The sequence below is a fragment of the Elgaria multicarinata genome, chromosome 7 (assembly GCF_023053635.1).
Source record: "Elgaria multicarinata webbii isolate HBS135686 ecotype San Diego chromosome 7, rElgMul1.1.pri, whole genome shotgun sequence".
NCBI classification, from domain to species: domain Eukaryota; kingdom Metazoa; phylum Chordata; class Lepidosauria; order Squamata; family Anguidae; genus Elgaria; species Elgaria multicarinata.
The window spans coordinates 15,462,617-15,490,181 of record NC_086177.1 but is presented as its reverse complement, the minus strand read 5'-3'; the positions used below and the strand labels follow the sequence as shown (position 1 = coordinate 15,490,181).

The following is a 27,565-nucleotide window of genomic DNA, read 5'->3' as shown; positions in this document are numbered from 1 at the left end:
CGAAGCATGTCTAACTGTTCACAAGATGGTGGCCTTGTTTTGGTTGCTTGAAAACAGCGGTAGTCTAACAGAGAATAACTTAAGCACATAGCATGCTTGGCTGAAACAACCTTCATCTTGCTAGCTGATACTGCAGTCTGACAGAGCTGCAATTAAGCATTGATACATTGTTTAGTAAATGTAAATCTGCTTCATAAATGAGCTTTCTCCACATAGGCAAAGGTAAATACATTTGTCATGATGAATAAAAAAAAAATCACACAAATCCTTTTTGAAGTATTCCCCAAATGGCCTTTTTAAGGAGTCTTTCCTATGTGGAAGAAATCAAACAAGAGCTCTGTAGTCTGCATAATTTTACAGTATCAAAATTTTATAAGCTCTTTTTAAAGAATAGCATGAAATGCTTGATTCAGCTTTTGAGATTAACTTATTATGTTCAATTAACAGTAGCGTTAGCATTTTTTTTTTTTTTTGCATGCTTCACAAGCTGCTAATTGCAGGATTTCATTTCCATTGACTGTTTGTAGGAAATCACAGTGCCTGCTTTTATAGAAATGAATTTGGGCTAAAAATAGTGAGCTTTAATATGCAAACAGTGCATAGTATATAGGGAAATGACTGAATGTCTTGCAGAGATGTCCTCTTTTGAACTTGAGAAGTGCGCCTGGAAAGAGCTATTATTTTTTCTTCAGCATCTGTATTGCTCTATGTTGTCCCAGTGTTCAGTAACTCCTTACATATATCATGACATGTTGAAGTCAGCGCTGTAAAAGTGAGCAGCGGATGAATTTTGTTCTGACTTTATACTGTTAGTTTTACCCTACCCAGTGCCTGTTTACCCTACCCTGTGCCTGTTTGCATTCTCTTCCCCTCCTTATTGTTTTATTATGATTTTATTAGAATGTAAGCCTATGCGGCAGGGTCTTGCTATTTACTGTTTTACTCTGTACAGCACCATGTACATTGATGGTGCTATATAAATAAATAAATAAATAATAATAATAATAATAATAATAATAATAATAATAAAAACTGGAAATGAATTGGCTAACTCTTCCACGTTAAAGGAACGTGACTTCAATATACAAAAATAACGGCTCAACTAGGGACGTGTGAATCAGCAATGTTCGAGCTCAAAGCTTGTTCATATTAGATTGCAAGCTTTCCCCCTCTCCTTTTCACATGAAAATTCATGTGTATTTTCAGGTGTATTTTTTTCCAAATGTACACATCAATTGTACACATCTTTGAAATGCCTGCATTCTTCGCTCATTGATTAAAGCATATTTGTACGCATTTTTCAAAAGTTTGCATTTTTTATCACAGTTTTCAGAAGTATGCATTTTTTCATGAACGTTTTTCAAATGTACGCAAGCTATTGAACACATTTTATTTTTTTATTTTTTTGGTTCGGTGAATCACATTGCAAGCTTTGAAATGTACGGACTTTGACCGCACATTGCTACCGAGTCCGTGAGCAGATTGTAGGTGTTTCAGGGGAGGCGGGGGCTTCAGGGGGGAGGACAGCATGGGGAACTCCACTTGCGTGATGTTGGTTTTAAGCCACAGATACGTGCAATTGTTCTAGAGGTATAGTGGAACAAAACGGGTGTGATCCAGGTAAAGATAATCACTTTGAAACTCTATTGATTGCAATGGGAAAGTTAAGCAACTGCTTAAAGTATCCTATAGAAGACAGTAGGACTTCAAAGTGCTTATGTTGAGCTACTTTGTGCCTATAAAACTGGAGATAATTAATTAAATGTACTGAATATATTTTCCCCAAAATCAAATCCATGCTAACTAGTTTTACTGACCCTGTAAATTTTGAATGAAGCAGTCTACTACTCTCTACAGTAGCCTTATCCAACCTGGTGCTCACCAAATGTTTGGAGTACAGCTCCTAGAATTCCTTACCATTCTCTATGTTGGATGGAGGCTAATGGGAGTTGAAGTCCAAAACACCTGGCAGGCACCAGGTTAGGGAGAGCTGTTCTGCAGCTTGGGTAGGCAACTTATAGCCTCAGGGCTACGTCTGGCTGCCTAGTCTCAAAAGCACCCTGCAGACAACCAGGTCGGATGTCTGGCCAGATTGATCTGTCTCTCCCCTGGCTGCCCATTGGGCAAGGGGGGAGGAAGAGAGAGAGAGAAATGGTGGCCTTGGTCACTGCTGTCATGCAGCCGCCAAATTGATGATCCCCAGAGAAATGCAGCCTTCAATGAAGAAACTCCCCCACCCCTGGGCCATGTCACCACTGTTATCGTTGCTATCACATTTGTCTTCATCAATGTGTGGATTCTTATTTCCATTTGGGCTTTCTCAATTCCTCAGGGCAAGGGAAGACTTTACAGCTATACGAAAGCAGTGCAGTGTAAAGAGATCAGTCCTTGTCCCTAATTTGAAGTATTAAGGCTTTGTCATTCCTTATCACAGGCGAGGAGCCAGATGAAGCAGAAGTTGACATGCCGAAAGTGTATGAGCCCACGGAATCTTTTGATCACCTGAAGGACCGCTTGAACATGTTTTTACAACTATACAATGAGAGCATCCGCGGGGCAGGCATGGATTTGGTGTTTTTTGAAGATGCTATGATTCATTTAGTTAAGGTACTGGTGGCCAACAACAATTGCTATAGTTCAGAAATTCTTAATTTTGAGACATTCCAAATGAGCTAGGCTACACTTGCATCCTCTTTCGTTTTCATACATATTCAGTGAAATCACAGATGGAAACAGTAAGAAGTGAGACCTTTCTGGACAAAGCCTTGACCAGGTTGCAATATCTAAAATGCTACAAAAGATGCCTTTAGCATGCCATTTTTAAACGACCGTAGTTCTAGAATTTGAAATGGAGAAGGATGTCGCCAGCAGGTAGATGTCTGCAGTTCCTGCGGGCCTCTGACACTTGTAAAGCACCAATCAAGTGGCTTCCCCTAGAGAACAAAGGGCAGTACCAATGCTGCTGTTGCGCTAGTAAGAGGACTTGCTAGCACAACAAGAAGCTGGCATTGGCCAGCACAACCCGGAAAACTAGCTGAAACAACTGCTTATGGAATGGACAAGTCTGTCAATTTTGTGGAAGAAGCTCCACAGCCTTGTCCTGTCCCAGAAGTGGTTGTTTCAGTAAGCTTCTTGGACTGCACTAGCAATCACTACCTTTCTGTTTTGCTTGTGGTTGTACCCACTAGCACAGCATTTTTATGGCTGGCAAATTGCTAGCATTGGGTACTATCCTAAATAGCCGGTATTGGTAGGCATAATAAATGGAACCTCATGTAAAGGGACCTCTTCCATTGTATGGCAGTAGAGAGGAGCAAGTAGTGATTGGTCCCTGTTCCTCTATTGGAAGTCTATCGTACACGGATATTATGCCATCCAGATCTGGTTCGGTACTCTCCAGTCCACACTCCATCACCTGCTATTTATTTATTTATTAAATTTACATATACCGCCCCATAGCCGAAGCTCTCTGGGCGGTTTACAAAAGTTAAAAACAGTGAACATTAAAAAGTATACAAAATTTAAAACCATCAAAAATATGAAAAAACAACAGTTGGGATTACAATCTCTCTGGGATTGCATGGAGGTGCCAAATGTGCGACCCAGCGCCTTAGCATACGGGTTATTCACGCGGATGCCATATTAAAATACACATTTTGAGAGGAGGTGTTTTTTTTAAAATAGCAGATTAATGCAGGAATGGAATTCTGAGTTAAAGCACGTAAAAGTGACCTAGACTGGAAATAAACTGGTTAGCTCATCCTGGGAGGTTTACTATGTTGAAGGAAAGCAGGGCCAGCCCTACTATTAGACAGAGTGTGGTGGCTGCCTCATATCTCAGGTGGCAGATGCTAAGATGTGCTTAGCAACATCCAGCCCCCCACCGCACCAGCCATTCTGTCTGAGCAACCCACCATTCCCGCCAACGCTGATTTTATTCTGGTGCCAAGTGAAAACATGGCTTTTTAACAAAGCTTTTAATGGTTGAATTCACTAAGCTGGCACATTGTTTTAACTGTTTTAATAGTTTTACTGCTTTTAAATTATATACTGTTTTAACTTGGTTTATGGTTTAATTTGTTTTTAGCTGTGTATATTTACTGTTTTATACTGTATGCTTTTATCTGTACGCCGCCCTGAGATCTTCTTGATATAGGGTGGGATATAAATGTTTTAAATAAGTAAATAATAATTCTCCTGAGCCAGTGCCCACGGGCAGCAACTTTTCCTTGCTGCTGGATGTCCCTCCTAGTTGCCTTCTCAGAATGCATCACTGACAGTCAGCCCAGGTTGCTCTCTCCAGGAGGCACTGCACCTGTGTCTGTGTTGCACTGCTCACACGACACCCTCTGGCATGGCTGCTGCTGCATTGCAGCATTTGTTGGAGTGGGTGGCAAGCGGGTGGCAAGCGGGTGCCAAGCAGAGCACTGAGTAGATGTTGGAGGATGCAACGGTATGTGCCCTGTGACCCTCTAAGACGGCATACTGCCCACAGGTGTGGTGGAAGATGCTGTCTTGTCACCAGTGTTGAAAGAAGGTTCAGCTGCCATTCCGTTAGGTTTCTGTACATAGAATAGGGAGGGTACCATCTTGTCCTTCTGCTCAGGTAGCAAAGTGTCTTGGGGAAGGATGTGCGAATCAACAAAACTTGAGCTCGCTAAAGTTCTGCAAATTCATCTCTGTGCTCATTCCAACCCGAGTCCATATCAGATTGCAAGCTTTGTTTTTTTCCCCTTTTGCATGAAAATGCACGCATATTTTTGTGCATATTTTTCCAAATGTAGACATCAGTTGTGCACTTCTTTGAAATGTACTCATTCTTCTCCCATTGATTAAAGTGTATTTGCTGCATTTTTTCCATGCACAGTTTTGGGGGTAAAAGTTGATGGATTTATTCCAGCTCGGCCTGCCAGGTTTCCTTCAATTTCCCCCTCCTAGCACCAGCTTGTTCCGTAGAATATGCAGATTCCATTGAACTTTCTTCCTTTTAATGGCAGCAATTTGCACATTTCCCCCCTCCAGTTTCCATCATTTGTGCAAATTGCGATTTGTCCATATTGTGATTTGAGCAATTTCGGGTGTGTGTGTTCGACAGGTCAAGAAAAAGGGACCAAATCATCCACTTAACAAGCTGATCCTCAGGGTTTGAAGTGCCGAACAGACTTTTGTGGTTCCTCTGCTTCCAGTCCGCACTATCTCAAGCCAGTGCTTTTAACCCAAATCTAATCTCACCCTCTTTCATGGCAGACATTTCCCATTTTTTGTTCTGCGAATCACACTGCAAGCTTGGAAATGGACGGACTTTGAGCGCAGATGGTGTCCCAAGTTTGTGTTTGCTCTGGAACGTGCAAATTGGGTGAATCTTTATGTGTGTGTGTGTATATATATATATACACACAAAAAAATACTGATTTTTTTTTTGTATACATCCCCTGTCTTGGACCAGCCCTGGATTTTTAAGTTGGCTGAGTAGGTCCAATGAATGGCCTGTGGAATCAGTGTGTAGGTGGCAGTATCAAGTAAGCCATTGCAACAGTTAGTTTTTGTGGTATTGCTAAACAAAATACTGTGTTTTGCAGATCTCACGTGTGATCCGCACTGCTCGTGGAAATGCGCTGCTTGTTGGAGTCGGTGGGTCTGGAAAGCAGAGTTTGACTAAATTGGCATCATTCATTGCTGGCTATGATATGTTCCAGATCACATTAACAAGGTAGGCTGCTGAACTATATAACTTAATTTGGTTTGTTTGTTTATCCTCTGCCTCATCAATTTTTTTTTGAAATGGTTTATAAACAATAAAGCAACAAATGTTTAAACATGTAAAATACAACAGTAAATCAACTTACAAGCAACATAAAACAGCAGGGAGCTAATTGAAACTAAATTAAAATCCTAGACAGTGGCAGATAATAAAACAATAACTAAGGCTAAATTCTGTACCTACTTACCTGGTGTAAACCTCAATGAATTCAACAGCTTTGATCCAGCACTGTCTTTCCAGCAGTGGCATGGAAGTCGCTGGCAAAAGGGATTTCTCCTTCTGTGAGCCCCCCAAATCAGGTGTGTGCCAGGGAAAGGAGAAGATGGGGAAATTCTGTCCCAGAAGTGGAAGACTGTTCATATGACGTTGGATTTAGACCAACAGAATTACTTTCTAGGCAGGCCTGTTTAGGATTACTTTGCAATCCTATACACATTTACCTAGGAGTAATTCCCACTGAATCCAATGGCATTTACTTCTGATTAGACTTGTACAGGATTGCACTATGTAACACTAAAAGCAACAACCAATAAAACAACGAGAAACTGAATGGAAAGGCCTGGGCAAAAAACCCCTCCTCCTCCTCCTCCTCCTCCTCCTCCTCCTCCTCCTCCTCCTCCTCTTTTACTTTGAAGCATCTTTTAAGGTACAGATTTCTTTGCCGGTGGCAAGGCTGATAAGCTTTGACTGTGTCGCTTTTGTTCTTTCTCTAGGTCTTACAACACCTCCAACCTGATGGAAGACCTGAAACATCTATATAGGACTGCCGGACAACAAGGAAAAGGGATCAGCTTCATTTTTACAGACAATGAGATAAAAGATGAGGCTTTCTTAGAGTACATGAACAATGTCCTGTCATCAGGCGAGGTAGGCTATTTCCCCCCTCCTCTTGGCTTTTTACTAATCACTCCTTTCTTTTGTCCTTCGTGTCCAAATAGTGGGGAGAGAAGGCTGATGAGTGAATTCTTCTGGATAACGGTGGGATTAGGCACTTGACTTAAAACTAGGGTAAAAAGCTGTTAATGGTAGATCAAGCATTAATGCTGCATTTTCAAGCACACCCATTAAGAAATCAGGCCCATTGAAAGTTACTTCTGAGCAACCATGCTGAGGATCAAACTCTGTACTTTTAGTTGATATAATTTTAATCCTAAACATACTTACTTGGGGGTAAGTCCCATTGGGTGGGATGTAGTTTCAATCACTGAGGGCAAACTTGTAATTTGCCGAGGATTTTATTAGAAGCCCGTTTATGTTTTTATTAAAGATATTTTACTTCTTCTGTGTTAAAATATTATGGAATGAAAATGAAAGATGGCCTATCTATCAGCACACTGCCTTTACTATCCCAAAAGGATGCCTCTGTTTGGTTTTGGGGGAGTATACAAATTATTTAACTCTTTAGTATGGTCAATCATTTAGAAAGCAGATGATTATGAAAATTATTTAGGACCAAACCTAGACACGTTTAGATAGAAAAGACTCCTGCAACTCCCAGCATTCCTCAACTAACATGGCTGACTGAGGCATGCTGGGAGTTGCAGTATCTATTTTTTGGTCTAATCTTTTGATGACTGGCTCTACATGAGATGCATCAGTTCACTTTTTTCTTCTTCTTCTTCAAATTCTCCCCTAAGGTTTCCAATCTGTTTGCCCGTGATGAAATGGATGAAATCACTGGTGATCTCATATCAGTTATGAAGAAGGAGCATCCGCGTCGGCCTCCGACCAATGAGAATTTGTACGATTATTTCATGAGTAGAGTGCGTCAGAACCTGCATGTAGTTCTCTGCTTTTCACCAGTGGGTGAAAAATTCCGAAACCGAGCTTTGAAGTTTCCTGCCCTTATTTCTGGTTGCACTATAGACTGGTTCAGCCGCTGGCCCAAAGATGCTCTGGTTGCAGGTGACTTGAGATCTTTTGCTCTTGGAATTGATTACAATAGATGGTAATTTTGTCAGTGGCTTTCACATGAAAAGGATTGCCCCTACGGCAAAGCAAGCTAGCTTTAGATCAGATGTTCCCTCTGGAAATGAGACTGCTTGTGTCTTAGAGGCATCATTTTTCACACAAAGTTCTGCAAAAACTTGATATTGAGGAATTGCTCTGAATACATAAGGAGCTGATTTTATTTCCACCACTAACAAACATTAGAACAATGGCTTTAAAAGTTGTGTGTGTGTGTGTGCATGTGTGTGTTTATAGTTCATTGGGGGATGACTCTACATGGCAACAGATTCGCAGCTACTGTGGGGCTCTCCTGCGAAACTGTGCAGAGAAAATGTTGGGAACTTACTCTGGGCTCATCTACACCAAGCAGGATATTCCACTATGAAAGCGGTATATAAAAGGCTTTATATAAATACTGCTTTATAGCAGTATTGTGAACCGCCCAGAGAGCTTTGGCTATTGGGCGGTATAGAAATGTAATAAATAAATAATTATAGCGGTATTGAAGTGCACTGACAACTGTTGGGGCCCATTGACACAGACCATGTACCGCTTTCATACCCCTTTCATAGTGCTGTATCCTGCTTGGTGTAGATGTGTCACGGGCCCCAACAATTGTCAGTGCACTTCAGTACCACTATAAAGCAGTAGTGTGGCTCCTGCTTTTTATATACCGCTTTCATAGTGGAATATCCTGCTTGGTGTAGATGAGGCCTCTGACTTTTTCATTGGGAGCGAGGTCACCCCAGGTCTTCTGCATTCTGACCTCACTCTGTGGCTGATCTGGGAGGTGGTCCTGGTGGAAGGCAACTGGAGATTGGTTACCGGAAACCAGGAAGAGGGCGGGGAGGGGCTCCAGTACCCGAATGACCACTGGAACCCCCGCGCTCCCTCCCTGGTGTTGGGATTATCTGATACCACCCCGTGTAAGTAAAACCGCAGGGTTTGGGGGCAAGGCAGTACCAACTCAGTGCCTTGAAGACAGCCCCTGGGTTCGAGAAATGATTGGGATGATTCACAGTGTCTTAAAACACACTTACAAGGAAAGTTGTGTATTCACTGCATTTCAAGAGGACCTCTCTAATAGTGCACAATACTGCAAATAAAATGTAAGATATATTTAAAATATAATTTTTATAAGTGCTAGAGGGTTTTGTCAGCCCACATGTCAAATGTTAGTGAAAGAGAAAGCATCCATAAAATGTATTGCACAATTGGGTGTTTTCCTTAAAACAAATGCCTTGATGTGAGAACTGCAAATGCTGGAATTAAATGAAGCCCACTCAACTGTTCTCTCAGCAAAAGAATTCTTAATCCCATCAAGACAAGAATACTAGCATAACTACCCAATAATTACAAAAGGAGGATTACCCAGCAGTGAAAAAAGATAAATGCTAAGCTGATTTCACTTCTGGGATGATAAGCAGAGAGCCCTCTGACATACAAATTTAAAAGATCCAGGAATAATAACTTGTACAATAATAATAAAAAAAGCTCGAACAGACAGTAAATGTTTAAGTTCAGTTATTATAAATCCTGAATTCTCTTGGCCTATACTTTGGTTGTTTAGAGATGTATATGGCTGCCATTGGGTAAAAATAATAATAGATGCTCAAGTATATTGTTATTAATGCATTACTGTTGCGGGAAAGTGTGCCTGAAACTGAAGCTGTGCATCAGAGGAGTGGTGTGTCTTGTGAAATCACAAAGTTCACACAGCTCTGCCAGGCAGCTATGTTGGGGGCAGGCTCTTAAGGGAATGGGGATTGGTTGTTGACAAGGAAGTAGACAAGTGCTGTGATCCAGGGGAGGGGAGGTAAGGGGCAAGGCATGGGCTCAGAATGACTTCCTGATTTGAACAGGTTGGGACAAGGGAAGCAAGCGAGTTATCCTTCACTCTCTCACAATTTGGCCTCGGGCTAATAAGCCCCTTGGCACTTATGGCCTAAAGATTGAGCAACCAAGATTGTGTGGAAGCACGTGAGGTCCTAGAAATGTTTCTTTTGAGTTAAACCTACCAGGCTTTTACATTCACGACATTAACTTTCTTCTCTTCATAGTCTCTCAACATTTCTTGTCCTCCTATGAAGTGGATTGCACTACTGAGATAAAAAACGAAATGGTGCAGTGCATGGGTTCCTTCCAGGATGGAGTGGCTGAGAAATGTGTTGAATATTTCCAGAGATACCGCCGGTCCACTCACGTGACTCCCAAGTCTTACCTGTCCTTTATTCAGGGATATAAAGCTATATACAAAGAAAAACACGCTGAGGTGCAGACTTTGGCCAACAGGTGCAGTCTTTGCTTCATCAATACTTTCACCCTCAGATGCTCTTCTCCAAATATCTATGCAGAATAGCCAGTTCCCAATGATAAATCTCTCTGGCATATGCTGAGCTGGGAGCAAGGAAAGGTGAAATCCTTAACGAACAATCATATAATACTCAACAAAAAGTTAAGGATATATATATATATACAGTGAAACCATAATATTTAATATACAAAAATAAAACAAAGATTAACAATGATATTGCATTAAAAGTGCAATTACATATTGCACGGGCCAATGTATAGTTAAAACAATGTAGGAAAAGGCCAAACACGTTTTGACAGCAAGTCTTCGTCATTCTTAACCTTTTCAAAGCCCAGGCGGTTTGAAAAGGCTAAGTCCCAGCATATTTTCAAAGGGGAGTGACACCCTATACCACTTAATTGTGGGAAATGTAAAGTTAGCCCCAATAAATCTTCAGGGAGTACACAGCAGCCCGCATTGGCCACTGACGAAGACTTGTTGTCGAAACGTGTTTGGCCTTTTTCTACGTTGTTTTAGCTATACATTGGTCTGTGGAATATGTTATTGCACTTTTAATGCAATATCATTGTTAATCTTTATTTTATTTTTGTATATTAAATATTATGGTTTCACTGTATATATATATCCTTAACTTTTTGTTGAGTATTATATGCTGAGCTGGGCCAACAGTAGAAAACCCTGCTGTCTGCTGTCTAAAGCTGTGTAGGAAGAGACAAAGTGGAACGAAGTAATGGCGGGCGAGGGAGGGCTACTTAACCCTTCTCCACGGCATTCTCCTCCTCCAGTGCTTTCCCTCAGGTGTGGGTTCCAGAGGAACGTTTGCTGTGGAGTAAAACAGCTGAATGGAGAAGGCAGCCTTCCTCTGTCCATCACTTCTTCGCTCCATATCCTGCCAAATGTCTAGCTGGTTCTCAGAATGTGTCAAAGAAAGAGGCAGGGGGGATGTGTCAGAGTATCTGTTTCAAGAAGACACCCACCATTTTCAAATGTTATAGTTGTACAATGAATGCTTGTGTGTGTGTTGTAGCATCATGGTGGCAGGCTCTGGACCGCACTTAATGCATAATCATGATAAGGTCTGAAAAGATACCTGTTCTGCTATGTATGTAGAAAGCCCTCTCCCTGCATTTGGAACTCTGACAGTGCAATCTTTTGTACATGTCTAGTCAGATGTAAGTCTTGTTAGGTTCAATGGGGCTTACAGCATTGCAGCCAGGTACAGAACTGCAGCCTGAATCAAGCATTTGAATGGTGTGTCACCTGCAACTGTTCGTCTGCAACCTTTATGACATTTTTGAAATGCATCAGCATACTATGCAAATGTTAATACAAAATGATCTTGGATGGAAAAAGTTTGCAGGACAACATTAGTTAAAGTGGTTACCCAAGTGGCATCTGCCCTGAGTACAGAGAGAAGAGGGAAAATGGGTATTTGTTTTATTTTTTAGAATACAAGACCAAAAGTTGCAGAAGGAGGTTGAGGTTCCTTTCCTTGATGTACTGTTTGTGTGGGGCAGCACTGAATTAGGTCCAGTTGGAGAAGGGGAGAGAACAAATCAGACACACAGGAATAGCTGGGATAATAAATTGGCCACAACTTTATTGACTCACTTGAATAGGCTTGGCAGTGGCATAGAGTGTGGCTGCTGTCATCGGCCAGCTCACCTGCTCACAGATTCCTCTTCCTGGCCCACGTGGCAGGAGCGCTGGTGATGGATGGCAGGGTCAAGGACACACCACGGTGCAGGCAGCTAATGTGAACCACTTTCCACCACCCTGGATGTGGCCAGCTCCCAGCCACCACGGTGGTCTAGTCTGGTCTTGGTGCCACATCCCTGAGCTCCTTTATGGGAGTTCTCATCGTGGGGGAGCAGGGAGCCCAATCCTGCTCCCCCTCGCCAATAGATCCTATCATACCTACTGTACATAAGTTGTGACAAATGTTATAAAAGGAAACATCCACAAAGAATTTACTGATAGTCCAAATCAACTTATTTACAGTGGAATTAATCTTGCAATGGGGAAGGCAAAAGCCCTGCCTAGTCTTTGCCTGCCTTATAGGGCCATAGCTAGATGGGGCTTTATCCTGGGGTGATCGCTGGGATTGTCCCTGTGCGTCTACATGATGCACAGGGAATCCCAGGATCAGGGAGGGATGATCCCTCCCTTGCCCCAGGATCTTGTCCTCCCCTTTAGGCCCCGGTTTTTCCGCGATCCCAGGTTGAGCCCGAGACCGTGGAACGTGTGGCCGGGTGCCGCGGTTTGTCCCGGCTCCATGCAATTCCTTGCAAGGAGCCGGGAGCTGCGCACAGGGCGCAGCGCTCCTCAGGAGTGCTGGCGCCCATCGGGGGTAAGATGGGGGAGCGGGGAAAGTAATTTAAATTTTAAAAACCCACTTACCTTATGCACACGAGCGTTCGTGCGCTGCTGGCCCTTTAAGTTTTTTTTAAAAAAATGGTGGGCATGACGCCTCTCCTTCTGAGGTCATCATGCGTCATGTGTAAACAGAGGAGGGATCTCGCATTATACACAATGCGAGATCTTCCCTCCTCCGTCGCGGGCTAACAGTTAGGTCTAGCTAAGGCCTAGTGGAAACGACACCCTGTTTCAAATAAAGAAAGGACATAGTGTAGATCTAGCCATAGTGTGAACATGTGGCGGTAGTGGTGGTGATGCTGAACTGATGGCTGAGGCTGTACATGGTCAAAGAAATGGTGTGTGTGTTTCTGCAAATTTGTCTTCCCCTGCTCCGTCTCATTCCCTCCTCTCTGCCTTCTGGTTGAACTGTTGGATCTTTGACAGAATGTTTTAGATAAAAGAAAAACAATCTGGAATTTTGTGATCATAAAACTGAGTTAAAAGCTGAAATTTGACGGAGGCTTCTTCTAATCAACTTTGTGCTTTTGGGGGGCTTTGATCTTGTCGGAACTTTAAGAAATAGCTGACTCTGCATGTTCAATTGCAGAATGAATACTGGATTGGAGAAGCTGAAAGAGGCCTCTGAATCAGTAGCAGCTTTGAGCAAAGAGCTGGAAGCCAAGGAAAAAGAGCTCCAGGTGGCCAATGAAAAAGCTGACATGGTAAGGACAGCTCTTATTTCCTTTCTTTAGCTAATGGGAATGTTCTGAAGGAAAAGAGCCTATAGGACCTCACGCTGCTTGATCACTGAAATACGAACAGCCTGGATAGCTCATGAACGGAAAATGAAATATTATACCGCAGAAAGCATTTCTACAGTAATTACAAATCTCTCCCCATTTACTTCCCTTTTGGGTTTCATCCGTAGGTGTTAAAAGAAGTCACAGTGAAAGCGCAGGCTGCTGAAAAGGTGAAGGCTGAAGTACAGAAGGTGAAAGATAAAGCCCAGGCTATTGTAGACAAAATCTCAGTGGACAAAGCAATTGCAGAAGAAAAGCTAAGAGCTGCCAAACCCGCTTTAGAAGAGGCTGAGGCTGCTTTGCAGGTTAATTCCAGGCTAGGGCGTGTGTATTCTTTAGGTCAATTCAGATGTTCTTCCTCTCTGAAGTGGCACCCAGTGAGAGATGAGGAGCAGGCTCAGGCCCTTGCTTTCTTGCCTAGCCCATCATGGGGAGAAAATAATATTCATATATTTAAATGCAGAATCTTCCCAGAACCTGCAACCCAAAACCTTTTGGGATATAATCTTACAGGGCCTGGGAAGATCCCACATTCAAGTGTGTAATCATTCAGTTCTTGCTACACTGGTGGGCTGCCTTGATAGCGACAGGTTACTGGGACTTGATGGGAGTTACAATCCAACAACATCTGGAGAACCAGAAGTTGTCCGCCCTAGGGTATTTCCTTTCATAGTTTAGAGACTTTTGTTCAAAAGACGAGATAAGCACCTGTCAATGGTTTAAGGCTCAGATGTGTCATGGAGTTTGTGGCACCTTCTAATACTGTTCCTTTTCAATAACCTAGACTATCAAGCCTGCGGACATCGCCACTGTTCGCACATTAGGTCGACCACCTCACCTTATCATGCGTATCATGGACTGCGTGCTGTTGCTGTTCCAGAGAAGGGTAAACACTGTCAAAATAGACCTGGAGAAAAACTGCACCGTGCCATCATGGCAGGCGTCCTTGATGCTGATGACCGCAGGAAACTTCTTACAGAACCTGCAGGTGGGTCGGAAGCGCTCATGAGACCAAATACAGAGGCTGGGCCAGAACAAATTAGGCATGCGTAAAATCCAGTGAATTGCTGGAGATGAAACACAACTGGAGGCCAAATCTAGCCCCCAAAGGCTTTCCCATCTGCCCCCCAGCAAATCCACATGCACACATGCTAGAGTGTATCCCATCGAGCCTATTCAGACAAAACCCTAAGCCGTGGTTAGGCCGCTAACCCTTTTACCTCAAAGGGTTAGTGAGCGTGTTTAAACCATGGTTATGTAGCCACCATGGTTAGGAATGGTTCACACCCACACACTTAAGTCATGGTTCACATGACACGCGAAGCCGTCATGTTTAGCTCAAAATGCTTAACCATTGTGGATGAGCGTGTCGTCTGAACAAGGTCAGCCTCTCTCTTCCAAGCTTAGACTGAGGCAAAGGGCTCTTTAACCCTCTCTCTGGCTGTGTGAAGAGCGAGAGAGGGGTTGGCAGATCTCTCCCGCGTGTTAAGCACTTCAGCTGCTCAGTCCTGTGCAGAAGCCCAGGCACGGAAATGGGGGAGAGCAACTGAGGTGCCTAAGAAAAGGACTTGGCCATAGTGTCTGCTGCTGCTCACAATGCGGGAAGATAAGAGCCCTTTGCCTATATCTGCACTTGTGTGTGAGTGAATCACTACGCAGAGGCAATGTTGCTGCCCTTCAGACCTTGCTGGATTGGAAATATGACCCCTAGTTGCCGACTAGGGGCACCCCCCCCAATTTAGCACTATCGTGGGGGGAATTGCTGTATGTATGACAAATTAATATGAAATGATTAGTGTTTATTTTTGGCATTGTCTCTGTATTCAGCTTCAGACAAGTGTAAAGGGAGCTCTGCCCCTTCTTTTGGGCCTTCTTTTATGTATATGGCCTTATGTATTGGACAGTATATGACTGCGGAGTTTGTCCATGAATCATTGCTACAGAAGTACCTGTAAACTAGAGCCCTAATTAACATGCATACGGATGAAAAGTCCCCAGTTCAGGGCCTGGTCACAGGTTATTACATTAGAATATCAATGACGACTGTAGCTGTAGAAATTAAATAGCCAAGCTTTTATTAACAGGAACAGCAATATAACCGAATGAGTCATTTGTTGACATAAAGCAACCTGCAAAATTTAGTTTACAAAGCAAGGTGTAAAATTCAAGGGGTTTAAAAGAAGTTAGATGCAATAGAGAGCAAGAGCGTTTGCCGTGCAACTGCAATAAAAGAGAGCAACCCTTAAGATGATTCAGGAAGCCAATTAGATGCTTGGCTCAAAACAGCATTTGCAACACACTCGTACAGAGCAAGCTAGGCCTGCTGGAAGAAAGGAGCAGAAAAGAAAAGAAAAAAGGAACCTTTCCAGGCTGATTCATGGGGTATTAAGGCCCCGATTGGAGTGGAGGAGGGGAAAGCGCACTTTCTGGGGCCTCCAGAAAATGCGCAATTCCCACCTGTCACACTAATAGAGGCCACCATTAGCTGGTGGGAGAGAATTACGCACTTTCTGAAGGGTCTGGTAAGTGTGCTTTTTCACCCCTCACTGCTCCAATCGGGGCCTTAAAGGTGCACACCCTAAAGAAATGAGCTGCACACGCTTTTGCTTTGAGGAGGATATGTTGGTGGGCCCGTTCAGAAGACACCTTAAACCATGGCTTTAACCACAGTGAATAAGGCTTTTTGCCTTATTCACCATAGTTAAAGCCATGGTTTAAGGCGTCTTCTGAACACAGCCTGGCTTTCTGACTTAACAACCGTGCTTAAAGCCATGGTTTAAGGTGTCTTCTGAATGGGGCCAATGGTTCTTAGAATTGAAATAAGGTACATAGGGACACAGCCCATTTAGCAAAGCAGTTTCACAAGATGACTGCATGAGGAACAAAGCAAATTTGTTCACAGGAAGCTTTTAAATTAGCCTTTACTGACTGTCCACACACTATGCTAGACCTAATATGGAGTGAGCTAAGATTTGCAAACCAATTGCTATTCCTTTTTCTTTGCCTGAGTGCAAGTAAAGAGTTACTAAGACAAACTGTTTGATTTTGGGTAGTCAGTGGTGCCATTTTTCTTCTTCTTTATGGTAATTCTAGCAATTTCCAAAAGATACAATTAATGAAGAAGTGGTGGAGCTCTTGAGCCCTTACTTTGAAATGGGAGACTACAATATTGAGACAGCTAAGAGGGTTTGCGGTAATGTGGCTGGCCTTTGCTCATGGACCAAGGCCATGGTTGCCTTCTTTTCTATCAACAAGGAAGTTCTACCTTTAAAGGTAAGCCCTCCCCCCCAAAAAAAAACCCCCCCAGAAAGACTGAAACCAGAGTAAAACCTGTCAACTGCTATTTCTGGTCTAAGAACATCCAATGCAAGAAGTTGATTATTCGTCATAATCTTATAAAATGATTTTTTCATCCCCCACCCTCATTTTTTAACAATTTAATCTGAATCTTTGCATGCAGCAAAATGAATGTTAGAATGGACTGTGTGACTTCCATCTACAGGGAGGGTAGCATATTTTAAAATGTTCCTTTACAGCACAGGTGGGTGAACAATCGAGATTGTTGCCAATTCCCCCCCCCCCTGCTATGACAGGGTTTAGGGGAAAAACAGGGGGAGGGAAGATTTAACGCCCCCTTCCAAAATGCAGTGGTCCAAATCCATGTTGAGGCCCTGTGTGCTTATAGTACAGAAAAATATATATTAATACAGGCCTCAGCTATGTGATTAGCATAACATAGTTTGGCTTCTGTCTAAACCAGTGTGGTCCCTCAAGATCATTAATATTTTGTAATATTGGTTTTATTATTACCTCATTCATCTTCCATTTATCAAGAGTTATTCTCATCATATGCTGACAGCTACGTTCATTGCTGGTGGTTCTTTCAAAAGAGGGGTGAAGACTTTTGTCTGCGTCTTATTTTTCCTGAGAAATCAGTTGTTTAAATGATGCAATTCTGCTTTAAAACTTGTCCTGTGTGAATTGGTGATTTTATAGGCTAACTTGGCAGTCCAGGAGAACCGGCTGACTACGGCCATGTTAGATCTCCAGACAGCCCAAGCTGAGTTGGATGCCAAACAAGCTGAGCTGGATATTGTGCAGGCTGAGTATGAGAAGGCCATGAGGGAGAAACAGGTACGTTGTTCTGCCAGAGGGGCATTCTATAAAGTCCATTTAGGAAGCAGTATCCCAAAGAGGAACATACCATAGGGTGCATACAGCCAGGTAGGAAAGCCAGACACCTGGATGGTCCTGCCAAGAGGTGTGGCAAATCTTGCCATACTTCTGAGCCTGCTGAGAAAGCCAGGGATGCCAAGGGAGGAGTAAGATTTCCTCCACCATTTTGAAGGACCTTCCAGGTGATCAGCTTAGCAAGTTCACCTGATGTTTGCTTTTATTTTTCTGTCCGTCACATATATGTAAACTGAACATTGTCCTGATTATGTTCTCATTTCCTCCTCTGATTATTTTGACTAATTAGTGCCATCAGTATTCATAGCCTCCAGAAGCAGGGTGGGGTGGGGTGGGTGGGGGAAGAAGGAGCTAGAGCCCCCTAAGATTGGCCAGGTGAATAAAAAAGGACTCCTGATTGATGTTCAGTACATTTTCTATAATTTTTACGGTGATTACTACTTTTTCAGTTTTTCTTTTCTTTTTTTTTAATGTTCAAGTGGTTGTATGATTGTGATAAACTAATTTCAACAGTATTCAATTTGGTCACCCGTAAAATTATTATTGGCCTATTTTTTTAAAAAGATATTAAAATATGCCTCAAAAGTAGGCAATATTCATCACAACCGGACTGTCTTCAGCCCCCATCCCCCACCTTAAAGACATTTGCAGGATCCATGAAATGCTCATGAAATGTTACCAGACTTTTCTTAAAACAAACAATAGAGTTTCAGGATGCTTCAACCAAACCTGAACTGAGCACCTGGGCAAGAGCCAGCCTTGGTGTGCAATCTGGGCCTAATCTACACCAAGCGGGATATCGCACTATGAAAGTGGTATATAAAAGGCAGGAGCAGGGCCGGTGCTACCATAGAGGCCACTCAGGCGGCCGCCTAGAGCGCCAAGCTAAGAGGGGCACCGGGCACAGCGCAGCACTCACGCGTGTTGGCTGTGAGCCAGCCCGGTCCGAGGATTCAGCTGGGCCTGGGCAGGCGAGATGGTGCCCTGAGCCCGCCCAGCCAAAGCGAAGCCAGGGACGGGGGTGGGGCAGCTCCACATTCGGACTTCCGGAACGCGCCCGGAAGAGAGAGAGAGAGAGAGAGAATATATGGGTGAATGGGGTGCATGGGGTCTTTGAGTGAATGCATGTGTTCATGCGTGTTTGTTGGGAGTGAGTGATGCTGAGTGCGTGTGCATGCGCGTGTGTGAGTTGGGGGGGGATGATTTGGAGGTGATATTCCTATTAAATAATGCATTTTAGACCCATAGACATTCCTTTCCAGTTTGTTTGCTATAATTGCCATGACGTATTTCTTGCACTTTAAAATAAATTTCGCAGTTTCAAGTTTTGTGCTTCTTATTTTTTTCCAGGAAACATCTGTTCTTAAAAATCAAAGTTGACATTTTTGGTGTGTGTGTGTGTGTGTGTGAGAGAGAGAGAGAGTGAGTGAAAGTAGCTCACCTTGCCTAGGGCGCAAAATAGTCTGGCACCGGCCCTGGGCAGGAGCCACACCATTGCTTTATAGCGGCATTGAAGTGCACTGACAACTGTTGGGGCCCATTGACACAGACCACTACCGCTTTCATACCTCTATACCCTGCTTGGTGTGGCTCGTGACTTTTATATACCGCTTTCATACCACTTTCATAGTGCAATATCCTGCTTGGTGTAGATGAGGCACTGAGCAGGCGACTCTCAGAAGTTTTTTGCCAGCACTCTTGACGGCAGAAAAATTCACATCCCAGACATATTCAGGGAGTAAATCCAGATGCATCCATAATTTTTAATTTAAAGAAAAAACAATAGGCTGTTTATATAGTCTGTACACCATATGTAGGGATGTTAAACCATTATGGATCTAGTTCAGGCCAAGCTGCATCCTCCACTCACAGACGTTAATTTTTGATTTTGGCAGACGTTGCTTGAGGATGCAGAACGCTGCAGGCATAAAATGCAAACAGCCTCCAGCCTTATTAGTGGGCTGGCTGGCGAGAAGGAGAGGTGGACTGAACAAAGTAAAGAGTTTGCTGCACAAACAAAGAGGCTTGTGGGTAAGGAGAACGTACCGCCATTTCAGCGCTCTGTGAAAACATCAGCCGCACTGGCCCTGGCTGTGTTGCTTGGGCATCCCCCTTGTGGGTCTTAGCTCAGCTATGAGTTTAACCTGGGATCTGCTTGGCCTCATGATCATTTCCTGGCATGATCCCCTGCTCCATTCTGGCCCCTATTCCACATTTCTAGGGCCAGAGTCCCCCGTTTCTTGCTTTCAACCACTTCATTGCCTCATTTCCTAGGCAGGATCTACACTACTGCTTTAAAGCACTTTAAAGCGCTTTATACCAGTTTTGAAAACTGTTGGGGCCCAGGACACACTGCATATACAGTGGTCAAAACTGGTATAAAGTGCTTTAAAGCAGTAGTGTAGATCTGGCCGATCCATTTGCTTTGTATATCCAGACAGAACACTTTACTAGGGGGTAAAACTGGTTGAGTCCAAAGTGGGGTTCCAGGTATAACGGAGCCCAATCTATGAATTCCCTACTTCCATTTTTGGGGCCTTGCAGGCAACTATGATCTATGAATGAGAGGTTGCCTTTTTGTCCAATAATAGTGGTCAAGCAAGGAATCTAGAACAGCAGGAAGCTGTTATCTAAAGTCTCAAGTGAAGCACAACCATTTTGGTGTAGGAAAATCACCTTGTATGAATTGACTCAAGTAATGCGAACATTCTCAGATTGTTTTAACACATTAGGCTGAAAGCTGCTCTTGACTCAGCATAGAGAAAGTGTGTCAGGAGAATGTAAAGCCTCTACAAGCCAGAGCGCTCTCCTTTACATTACAAATGTCTCTCCAGTGCTTTCTTTTCTCCGTGAACAATGATCGGATAGATGTTCACATAAACCACGAGAGGGAGGCTCAAAGGCTATTTAAGCTTCATGACTGAAAACACCCTTAGGAATGGGCACTTGAAAGCCTAGTTTCCATTTTTGCTTTTATTTTCTCAACAGTGTTTTCTCATAGCCCTCATCAAATGTGATCTCTCTATGTGTTAATTTAGGGGATGTGCTGCTGGCCACAGCCTTTCTGTCTTATTCTGGTCCTTTTAACCAAGAGTTCCGCAATCTCTTGTTAACTGGTTGGCAAAAAGAAATGAAAACCCGGAAAATCCCATTTGGAACCAATTTAAATCTCACCGAGATGTTGATTGACGCTCCAACTGTCGGTGAATGGAACCTTCAAGGGCTGCCGAATGATGATCTATCCATACAGAATGGCATCATTGTCACAAAAGCAGCTCGTTACCCTTTGCTGATTGACCCACAGACTCAGGGCAAGATCTGGATTAAAAACAAGGAAACCAGGAATGAGCTGCAGGTAAGCTACATTCAGTTTTGCCTATTGTCAATAGTAAGGATATTTTGGAAAGCAACGATGAAAATACAATTCGTGGTGTACATCAAACATTCCAAAGCATATCCGAATTACGAAGATATGGTTGCTAAAATGGATTTCTTGGGAACTAGCAAAACTGGGATACAAAGCTGGCATCCTTTCTGCGTAGAATTTTGATTTAGTATGAAACAGTGACCCACGGCAGATGTTGGGCCTGTTCAGACAATACGCTAAGCCATGGTTAGGCTGCTAACCCTTTTGCAGTAAATGGTGTGTTTAAACCATGGTTATGTAGCCACCATGGTTAGGAATGGTTCACACGACATACTTAGTCATGGTTTACATAGCACGCTAAGCCATAATATTTAGCTCAAAATGCTTAACCACCATGGTTTAGCGGGTTGTCTGAATAGAGTCATGTTATTCACATTAGCACTGCCATGCATGGTCCCTGCCTCCCCTTAAATAGCTGGCTCAGGAGTGGGGCAAGACAGAGCAGGAGCCCAGCATGTTGGGAAGGGAACTTTAACCCTTTGCCCCTGCCATGGTCCCAATCTGAATCAACATCCCCACCCCACCCCATAAACGCAACAGCTATTTGCATTTGCAGGAAAGGTCCTATGGGCACCAGTGAGAACTTTCCATAGGTAACGTATGACCCCTGCTTCGATTAAACCTTGGAAGAGGCAAAGAGTTAAAGCTCCCCCTCCACTGTGGTTCCAATCTGGCTTGGCTTCCCACCTCCGTGTGCCAGGATTCTAAGGAAAAATATGTATGACAAGGCTTAAGATGTGAATAATGTCTCATCTAGCTTTTTGCCCAGAGGCAAAGTACTTTGTTCTCTCTTAGAACTGTGTAATCATCCTTGTATCTATAATCCCTTCCTCCACGTATGTAACGGATCAGTTTCTCAAACTATGTGTCATCATTGTGTCCCTTTCCACCCCCTGTCCCGCCCCCCAACTAAACTATCTGCAGGTCCATGATTAGAAAGGGAACTGGGTATATCTGCCATGTCCTACTGCCATTCTGGTGTTCCACTTAATCTCTGGCCTGTACTAATTGGGCCCACATCAGGGGCTTGTGACCACACTCCTCCCTTTCAGAGATCCCAGGAAGCTTATAATCCACACTTTGCCATCTCGAAGTGGTGACTGTGTACATTTATACATAGTGTAATTTCTGCTATTTAAAGGATTGTCGACACCAGTGTCAGGCCAGATTCTTGTGAAGATGAGGCTGGTGTGAGGTAAAGGTAAGAGGAGAACAAGGCTAAGGTGGTCAGCATCCAGCCAGAGGAGGTCTCTAAGGGTACGATCCTATGCATGTGTAGACAGAGAAAAAGTCCTACAATTCCCAGCATCCCCCAGCCAGCATGGATGGCTGAGGCATGCTGGGAGTAGCAGGACTTTTCCTTGTCTTTTTCCAAACAGGGATAGGATTGCATCACTAATTGCTCGGACCAATAAGTAAACTTCAAAACCTTCATAGGGCTCAGGGAATATCACTTGACCTGCAATGACCTTGGGTGTAAAGAGGCTTCCTCAGCTGATGTGCTTGCTTTCTTTGCAGTTTCCTTTGGCCAGAGGTGGGTATTGCTGAATACCTGTCTGACATTTTCCAGGTTACCAGTGCAAGTTCTACGATACATGGGTGAATCAAGCACATTGAATTAAATCATAAGGGATACAGCAGTGAATCAAAGTGGCTAATTTTTGCCCTAACTCTGGTATTTGAATTTTTTGGGAAGTGCATTGCAAGATTGATTTTTTCCCCCTGCTGACCCAACAGCATAATACATGGACAAGGTGGTTCTCTTTTCAGATCACCTCTCTAAATCACAAATATTTTAGAAACCACTTGGAGGACAGCCTTTCCCTTGGAAGGCCGCTGTTAATCGAAGATGTGGGCGAAGAGCTGGATCCAGCTTTGGATAATGTACTGGAAAGAAACTTCATCAAAACAGGTTCTACATACAAGGTGAGAGAACTGGGAGGTCCCCGTTTCAAAGAGTTCAGTCTCTTATTAAAGTAACTCCAGGATCTATGTTCTGATCACAAAGTTATTTAACCTGCACTTTTAAGAGAATAGTTTAATTCTTGTTGTACCTTTGATCAATATTCTGTTTCATTTGTTTTCTATGGACCATCACATTTCCTCACTCTATGGTACAACATGGGAAGATGCTTGAAAAGTCTCTTGCCAAAATGCTTCTAATTTTGGGGTGGGTGATTGAGTGACATTCCAGCTCATCAAAATACTCCAAACATCAGCTTGCTGCTCAGCTCTCCTTGATTTGTGCTTGCATTTGCTGTTTTGTGCTAACGAGAAAATCGCGCAAAGCAAACAGCTATTGAACATGAAAGTTGTGCAAACAATTCCTAAATTTGTGCTAATTTCTGCCATGGATTAGAATTTCTTTCTGAACACATGTGGGTGATTTAAAATGTGCACATTTTGAGAAAATCGTGCACTTTGAGAAAAATTTCACATTGTTCAAGTACACAAATTGCAAATCTGAAGGCATGTTCAGGAACTTGTGAACGTTTGAGATTGTGAATGGGACATTTTGAGTGATTTGCAAACTGAAACAAAATTCTCACACATCCCTATTCTCTCCCAGGAATTTGTTCCTCTCTGTTTGGCTCCATTCACCACAATGCATATTTCCTCTTCCTCCTCTTCAGGGCACTACAGGAATAGAGGAAATGTCCTGCAAATGTAATATGAGAAGATTCTTAGTCACTTGCCCAAATGCTTCCCACAATGCTCTCTGTTTGGTTTCTGCTTCCCACAATGCTCTCTGTTTGGTTTCTCTTGTCATCCTTCCATTCTTTGTAGTTTCCACTCCCAACAGCTTGTACTGTTGAAGAGGCAAGCTGTTTTTCAGCTTATTGGGTGTGACCTCTTCAGCATGTTGTGTAAAATTGTAAGAGGTTCTCCGGCTGTTCAGCAAGCTCTGTATTGCATGTACTTGGGACCCTTTTTATGCTTATCACATGAAGGGTGGGAGCAATCAAAATCCTCTTCTCCACATAAAATCTCTTTTTGTGAGGTGGCGGTCAGCTTCTTTCACTGTTCAAATGACCATTGGTGGTCCCAGACCATGGCTTAAGAGCCACTGCTATACAAAAATCGGGGGATGGGAGAATGGTTGCACAAACTTGCTGCTGTGTTGTTGTGTTGTCCTAATAAAGTTTAGCCATTATATACGTGGGAATTAAGTATTGTTTTATTCAAGTAAAAATAAAATTGAAGTTAGGTGTATCATAAATGACCAGCTGATGTTTGAAAGCGTACAATAGAGATTGTAGACTTCTAATTCCCCTTTTCTCTCATAAATGTTTTTGTTAATTAGGTTAAAGTTGGGGATAAAGAAGTTGATGTAATGAATGGCTTCAGACTGTACATTACCACCAAGCTTCCAAATCCAGCATATACACCAGAGATTAGTGCTCGCACCTCTATCATTGATTTTACTGTCACTATGAAAGGTCTGGAAGATCAGCTTCTGGGGAGGGTCATTCTAACAGAAAAGCAGGTAAGTGGAAAAACCTTTGGTGACAATTTTAGAACTATCATTTCCACACAGTTTGCTGAGACAATTTTTCCTCTTAGCTTCCCAGCACCCCGGGATGCAGTGGAAACCCCACGGAACAATACTTAAAATAAGTTACTGAAACAGAAGCCCACACAATTCAGCAACACTCTGTCATTTGCTCTTTTGTTTTCCTCCTTTCCCACTGAATGTTTCTGTGTTTACATTTTTAATTTCTTATGAACATATGAAATGGCCTTATAGAGTTATGCGACCCCCGAGCGCTTTTAAAACTTGATGTTGTGCGGACTTTATACTGTTAGTTTTACCCTACCCTGTACCTGCTTACCCTACCCTGTGCCTGTTGGCATTCTCTTCCCCTCCTTATTGTTTTACTATGATTTTATTAGATTGTAAGCCTATGCGGCAGGGTCTTGCTATTTACTGTTGTACTCTGTACAGCACCATGTACATTGATGGTGCTATATAAATAAATAAATAAATAATAATAATAATAATAGAGAGTCTGTTCAGATAACACACTAAGCTATGGTTAGGCCGCTAACCCTTTTGCAGTAAGTGGTTTCTGAATGTATTTAAACTGTGGTTATGTAGCCACCATGATTAGGAATGGTTCACATGACACACTAAGCCATAATGCTTAACTCATAACGCTTAGCCATCATGGTTTAGCATATTGTCTAGACAGGGCCAGTGTGAATCAGCCCTATTGTCTACTGCCACTGGCTGTGCTTCTCTAAGGTTTTAGGCAGAGGTCACTTTCCTAGCCTTGCAATCCGAGATTCATTAACGGAAGATACCAGCTGAACTTGGGACTTTCTGTATATATTACATATTCTCTAGCACTGAGTTCTTGCTCCTTGCAGAAAAGCTTAGTTTTTGCAAAGGCCCTGCCAAGTAGTTTTCTTCTAGCATAAGAAACCTTTTCTCCTCCCAGGATTTTACCATACTACTGATAATGTTTGAAGAAGAACACTTATCACAAGGACTTCCCTGGTGCACGTCACTGTCAAAACCTCCTTCCAAGGATCCATAACATTAGTCCTGGGAGACTAAGGGCATGCCTGATCCACAAACCTAGCCAGTACAGCTACTATAGTACAGTTTTGCACCAGTAGTCGATCTTCAGAGTGGGACATTAGCATCCCCGTTATAAAGTGACATTTCCCAGAAGTGGGGAGTAATGACCACTGTGTGAGTACTGAATTGCAAGTTCAGATTATAAGCTCTTGGATCCAGAACTGTCACTTGAGGCACAGGTGAACTCAGTGGCAAAGAGCACCTTTTATCAGCTTAGGCTGATATACCAGCTGCGCCCTTATCTGGACGGAGATAGCCTAGCTACAGTTATCCATGCTCTGATAACATCCCATTTGGATTACTGCAATGCATTATATGTGGGGCTGCCTTTGAAAACGGTCTGGAAACTTCAAATGGTACAAAACAGGGCAGCATGGTTACTAACAGGGACTGGCCAATGAGACCACATCACTCCAGTCCTTTTCCAGCTTCATTGGCTGCCAGTCCGGGTCCGGCCCCAATTTAAAGTGCTGGTATTAACATTCAAAGCCCTAAACGGCTTGGGGCCAGGCTATCTGAAGGAATGCCTCCTCCCGTATGTACCTGCCTGGACCCTACGGTCATCCTCAGAGGTCCTTCTCCGTGAGCCCCTGCCAAAGGAAGTGAGGCAGGTGGCTACCAGGAGGAGGGCCTTCTCTGCTGTGGCACCCCGGCTGTGGAATGAGCTCCCTAAGGAGGTTCGCTTGGCACCCACATTATATGCTTTTAGACCCCAGGTGAAGACCTTTTTATTCTCCCAGCATTTTAACTGTCTATAAATAAATTTTAATTTGGTGTTTTAAATTTGTAATTTTGCATTGCTGCTCTTTTTATCTGGTTGAGCTTTTATATTGTATTTTATATTATGGTTTTATACTGTTGTTTTATACTTTGAATGTTTTTAATTTTTGTGAACCGCCCAGAGAGCTCTGGCTATTGGGCGGTATAGAAATGCAATAAATAAATAAATAAGCTCTATACCAGATAGAGTGCTGGTTTTGACCATGGTTTGGCTGTTGGGTGTGAGTCTCCGAGTGCAACCGTAGTTTGGGATTGCAGCACACAAGCCCGAAGCTCAGATCTGATGGCCAAATGGACCTTTGATTTTTATGTTCAGAGCAGCCCATTGTGTCTATGGCATTTTTCTGTATATGTTAGGGTCAAGCTAGACATGGCAATAAATGCATCTTTGGATTTAACATGCACCTTTAATGGAAATATCAGCTGCTGGAGATGGGGCTGATTATTTTGTGGGATGTACGAGCAACTGAAGGGCCAAACTAGACGTGACATTAAATGCATCTTTGCATTCCAGGTGTACCTTTTAAAAACGCAAAAGCAGACACAGGGATGGGTGATAATAACTGGGATCTCAGCAAGCAAGGAGGAGGAGTTTAACTATTTCCTTCCCTGGTGTAGTCTTGATAAAAATTGCTCCCCTGAAGCTGCATTTTCCATAGGGAGAAAATCCCATTGGTGCCAGTGGGAGATTTCTTCCCAATGCAAAGAGGGACTTTGAAGGAGTGACTTTCATCAGGACCACCATAGGGGAAGAAGGGGTTAAACTCTGACTCCCTCCCTGCTTAGATCCCAGTAATTACTACCCCAACCCAGCAGGTGCTGCGTGGATTTTCAAAAATGTGTCGGTTCAATGCAACGATGCATTCAGTGTCATGCCTGGTTTGGCTCTTAGGTTGCCACTTGCTTTTCTCACAGAAGCCAAATTGTTTCAGTTTGTGAAAGAGCTTTGGAATGAGTAGAAGAATGATGACTTCATAAGGTAACATGTAGCCAGCCGCTTCTAAATACCTTCATTAATGGTTTGGGCCGCTGTCAACGATCAGGATGCCAATCCAATCAGAAAAGTGCTTCATTTGAGGATTTATTGAAGAGTTTGGAAGTGTGCGTAATAAGCTGAACCCATCCTTCCAATTTTAATGCTTTGTTTAAGTATTCCAGCTAGCCGGATATGTTCTGCAATGTTCTGTTCTAATATATCCACACTAAAAGAGAAATATCTTACACAATTATGTTTGTAATGTAGTAGCAAAATAGTTGTCAGTGCTATATATTGAAATTGCTTCTATTGTCTAGAAAAAAAACCCTCCAGCAACACTTCATAGCCATGAGGTCACGGGGTGGAACTTCGCAATTACACCTGTTTGTATTCTGGAGACATCTCTTCTCTGCAGCCTTTTCA

At 43.0% G+C, this 27,565-nt stretch overlaps 1 protein-coding gene across 1 annotated transcript in view; it reads left to right on the top strand.

The window, feature by feature from the left end:
* DNAH5 (dynein axonemal heavy chain 5) overlaps nt 1-27,565 on the top strand; it is a 190,999-nt gene that overhangs the window by 135,834 nt on the left and 27,600 nt on the right. Inside the window, exons 53-66 of the mRNA XM_063130232.1 lie at nt 2,435-2,607; nt 5,580-5,710; nt 6,475-6,628; nt 7,399-7,666; nt 9,772-10,003; nt 12,991-13,105; nt 13,312-13,488; nt 13,968-14,171; nt 16,277-16,456; nt 17,180-17,317; nt 19,270-19,405; nt 20,413-20,729; nt 22,572-22,727; nt 24,106-24,288. Coding sequence (XP_062986302.1) covers nt 2,435-2,607; nt 5,580-5,710; nt 6,475-6,628; nt 7,399-7,666; nt 9,772-10,003; nt 12,991-13,105; nt 13,312-13,488; nt 13,968-14,171; nt 16,277-16,456; nt 17,180-17,317; nt 19,270-19,405; nt 20,413-20,729; nt 22,572-22,727; nt 24,106-24,288 — 2,564 coding nt within the window. The remainder of the gene's footprint in view (nt 1-2,434; nt 2,608-5,579; nt 5,711-6,474; nt 6,629-7,398; nt 7,667-9,771; nt 10,004-12,990; nt 13,106-13,311; nt 13,489-13,967; nt 14,172-16,276; nt 16,457-17,179; nt 17,318-19,269; nt 19,406-20,412; nt 20,730-22,571; nt 22,728-24,105; nt 24,289-27,565) is intronic.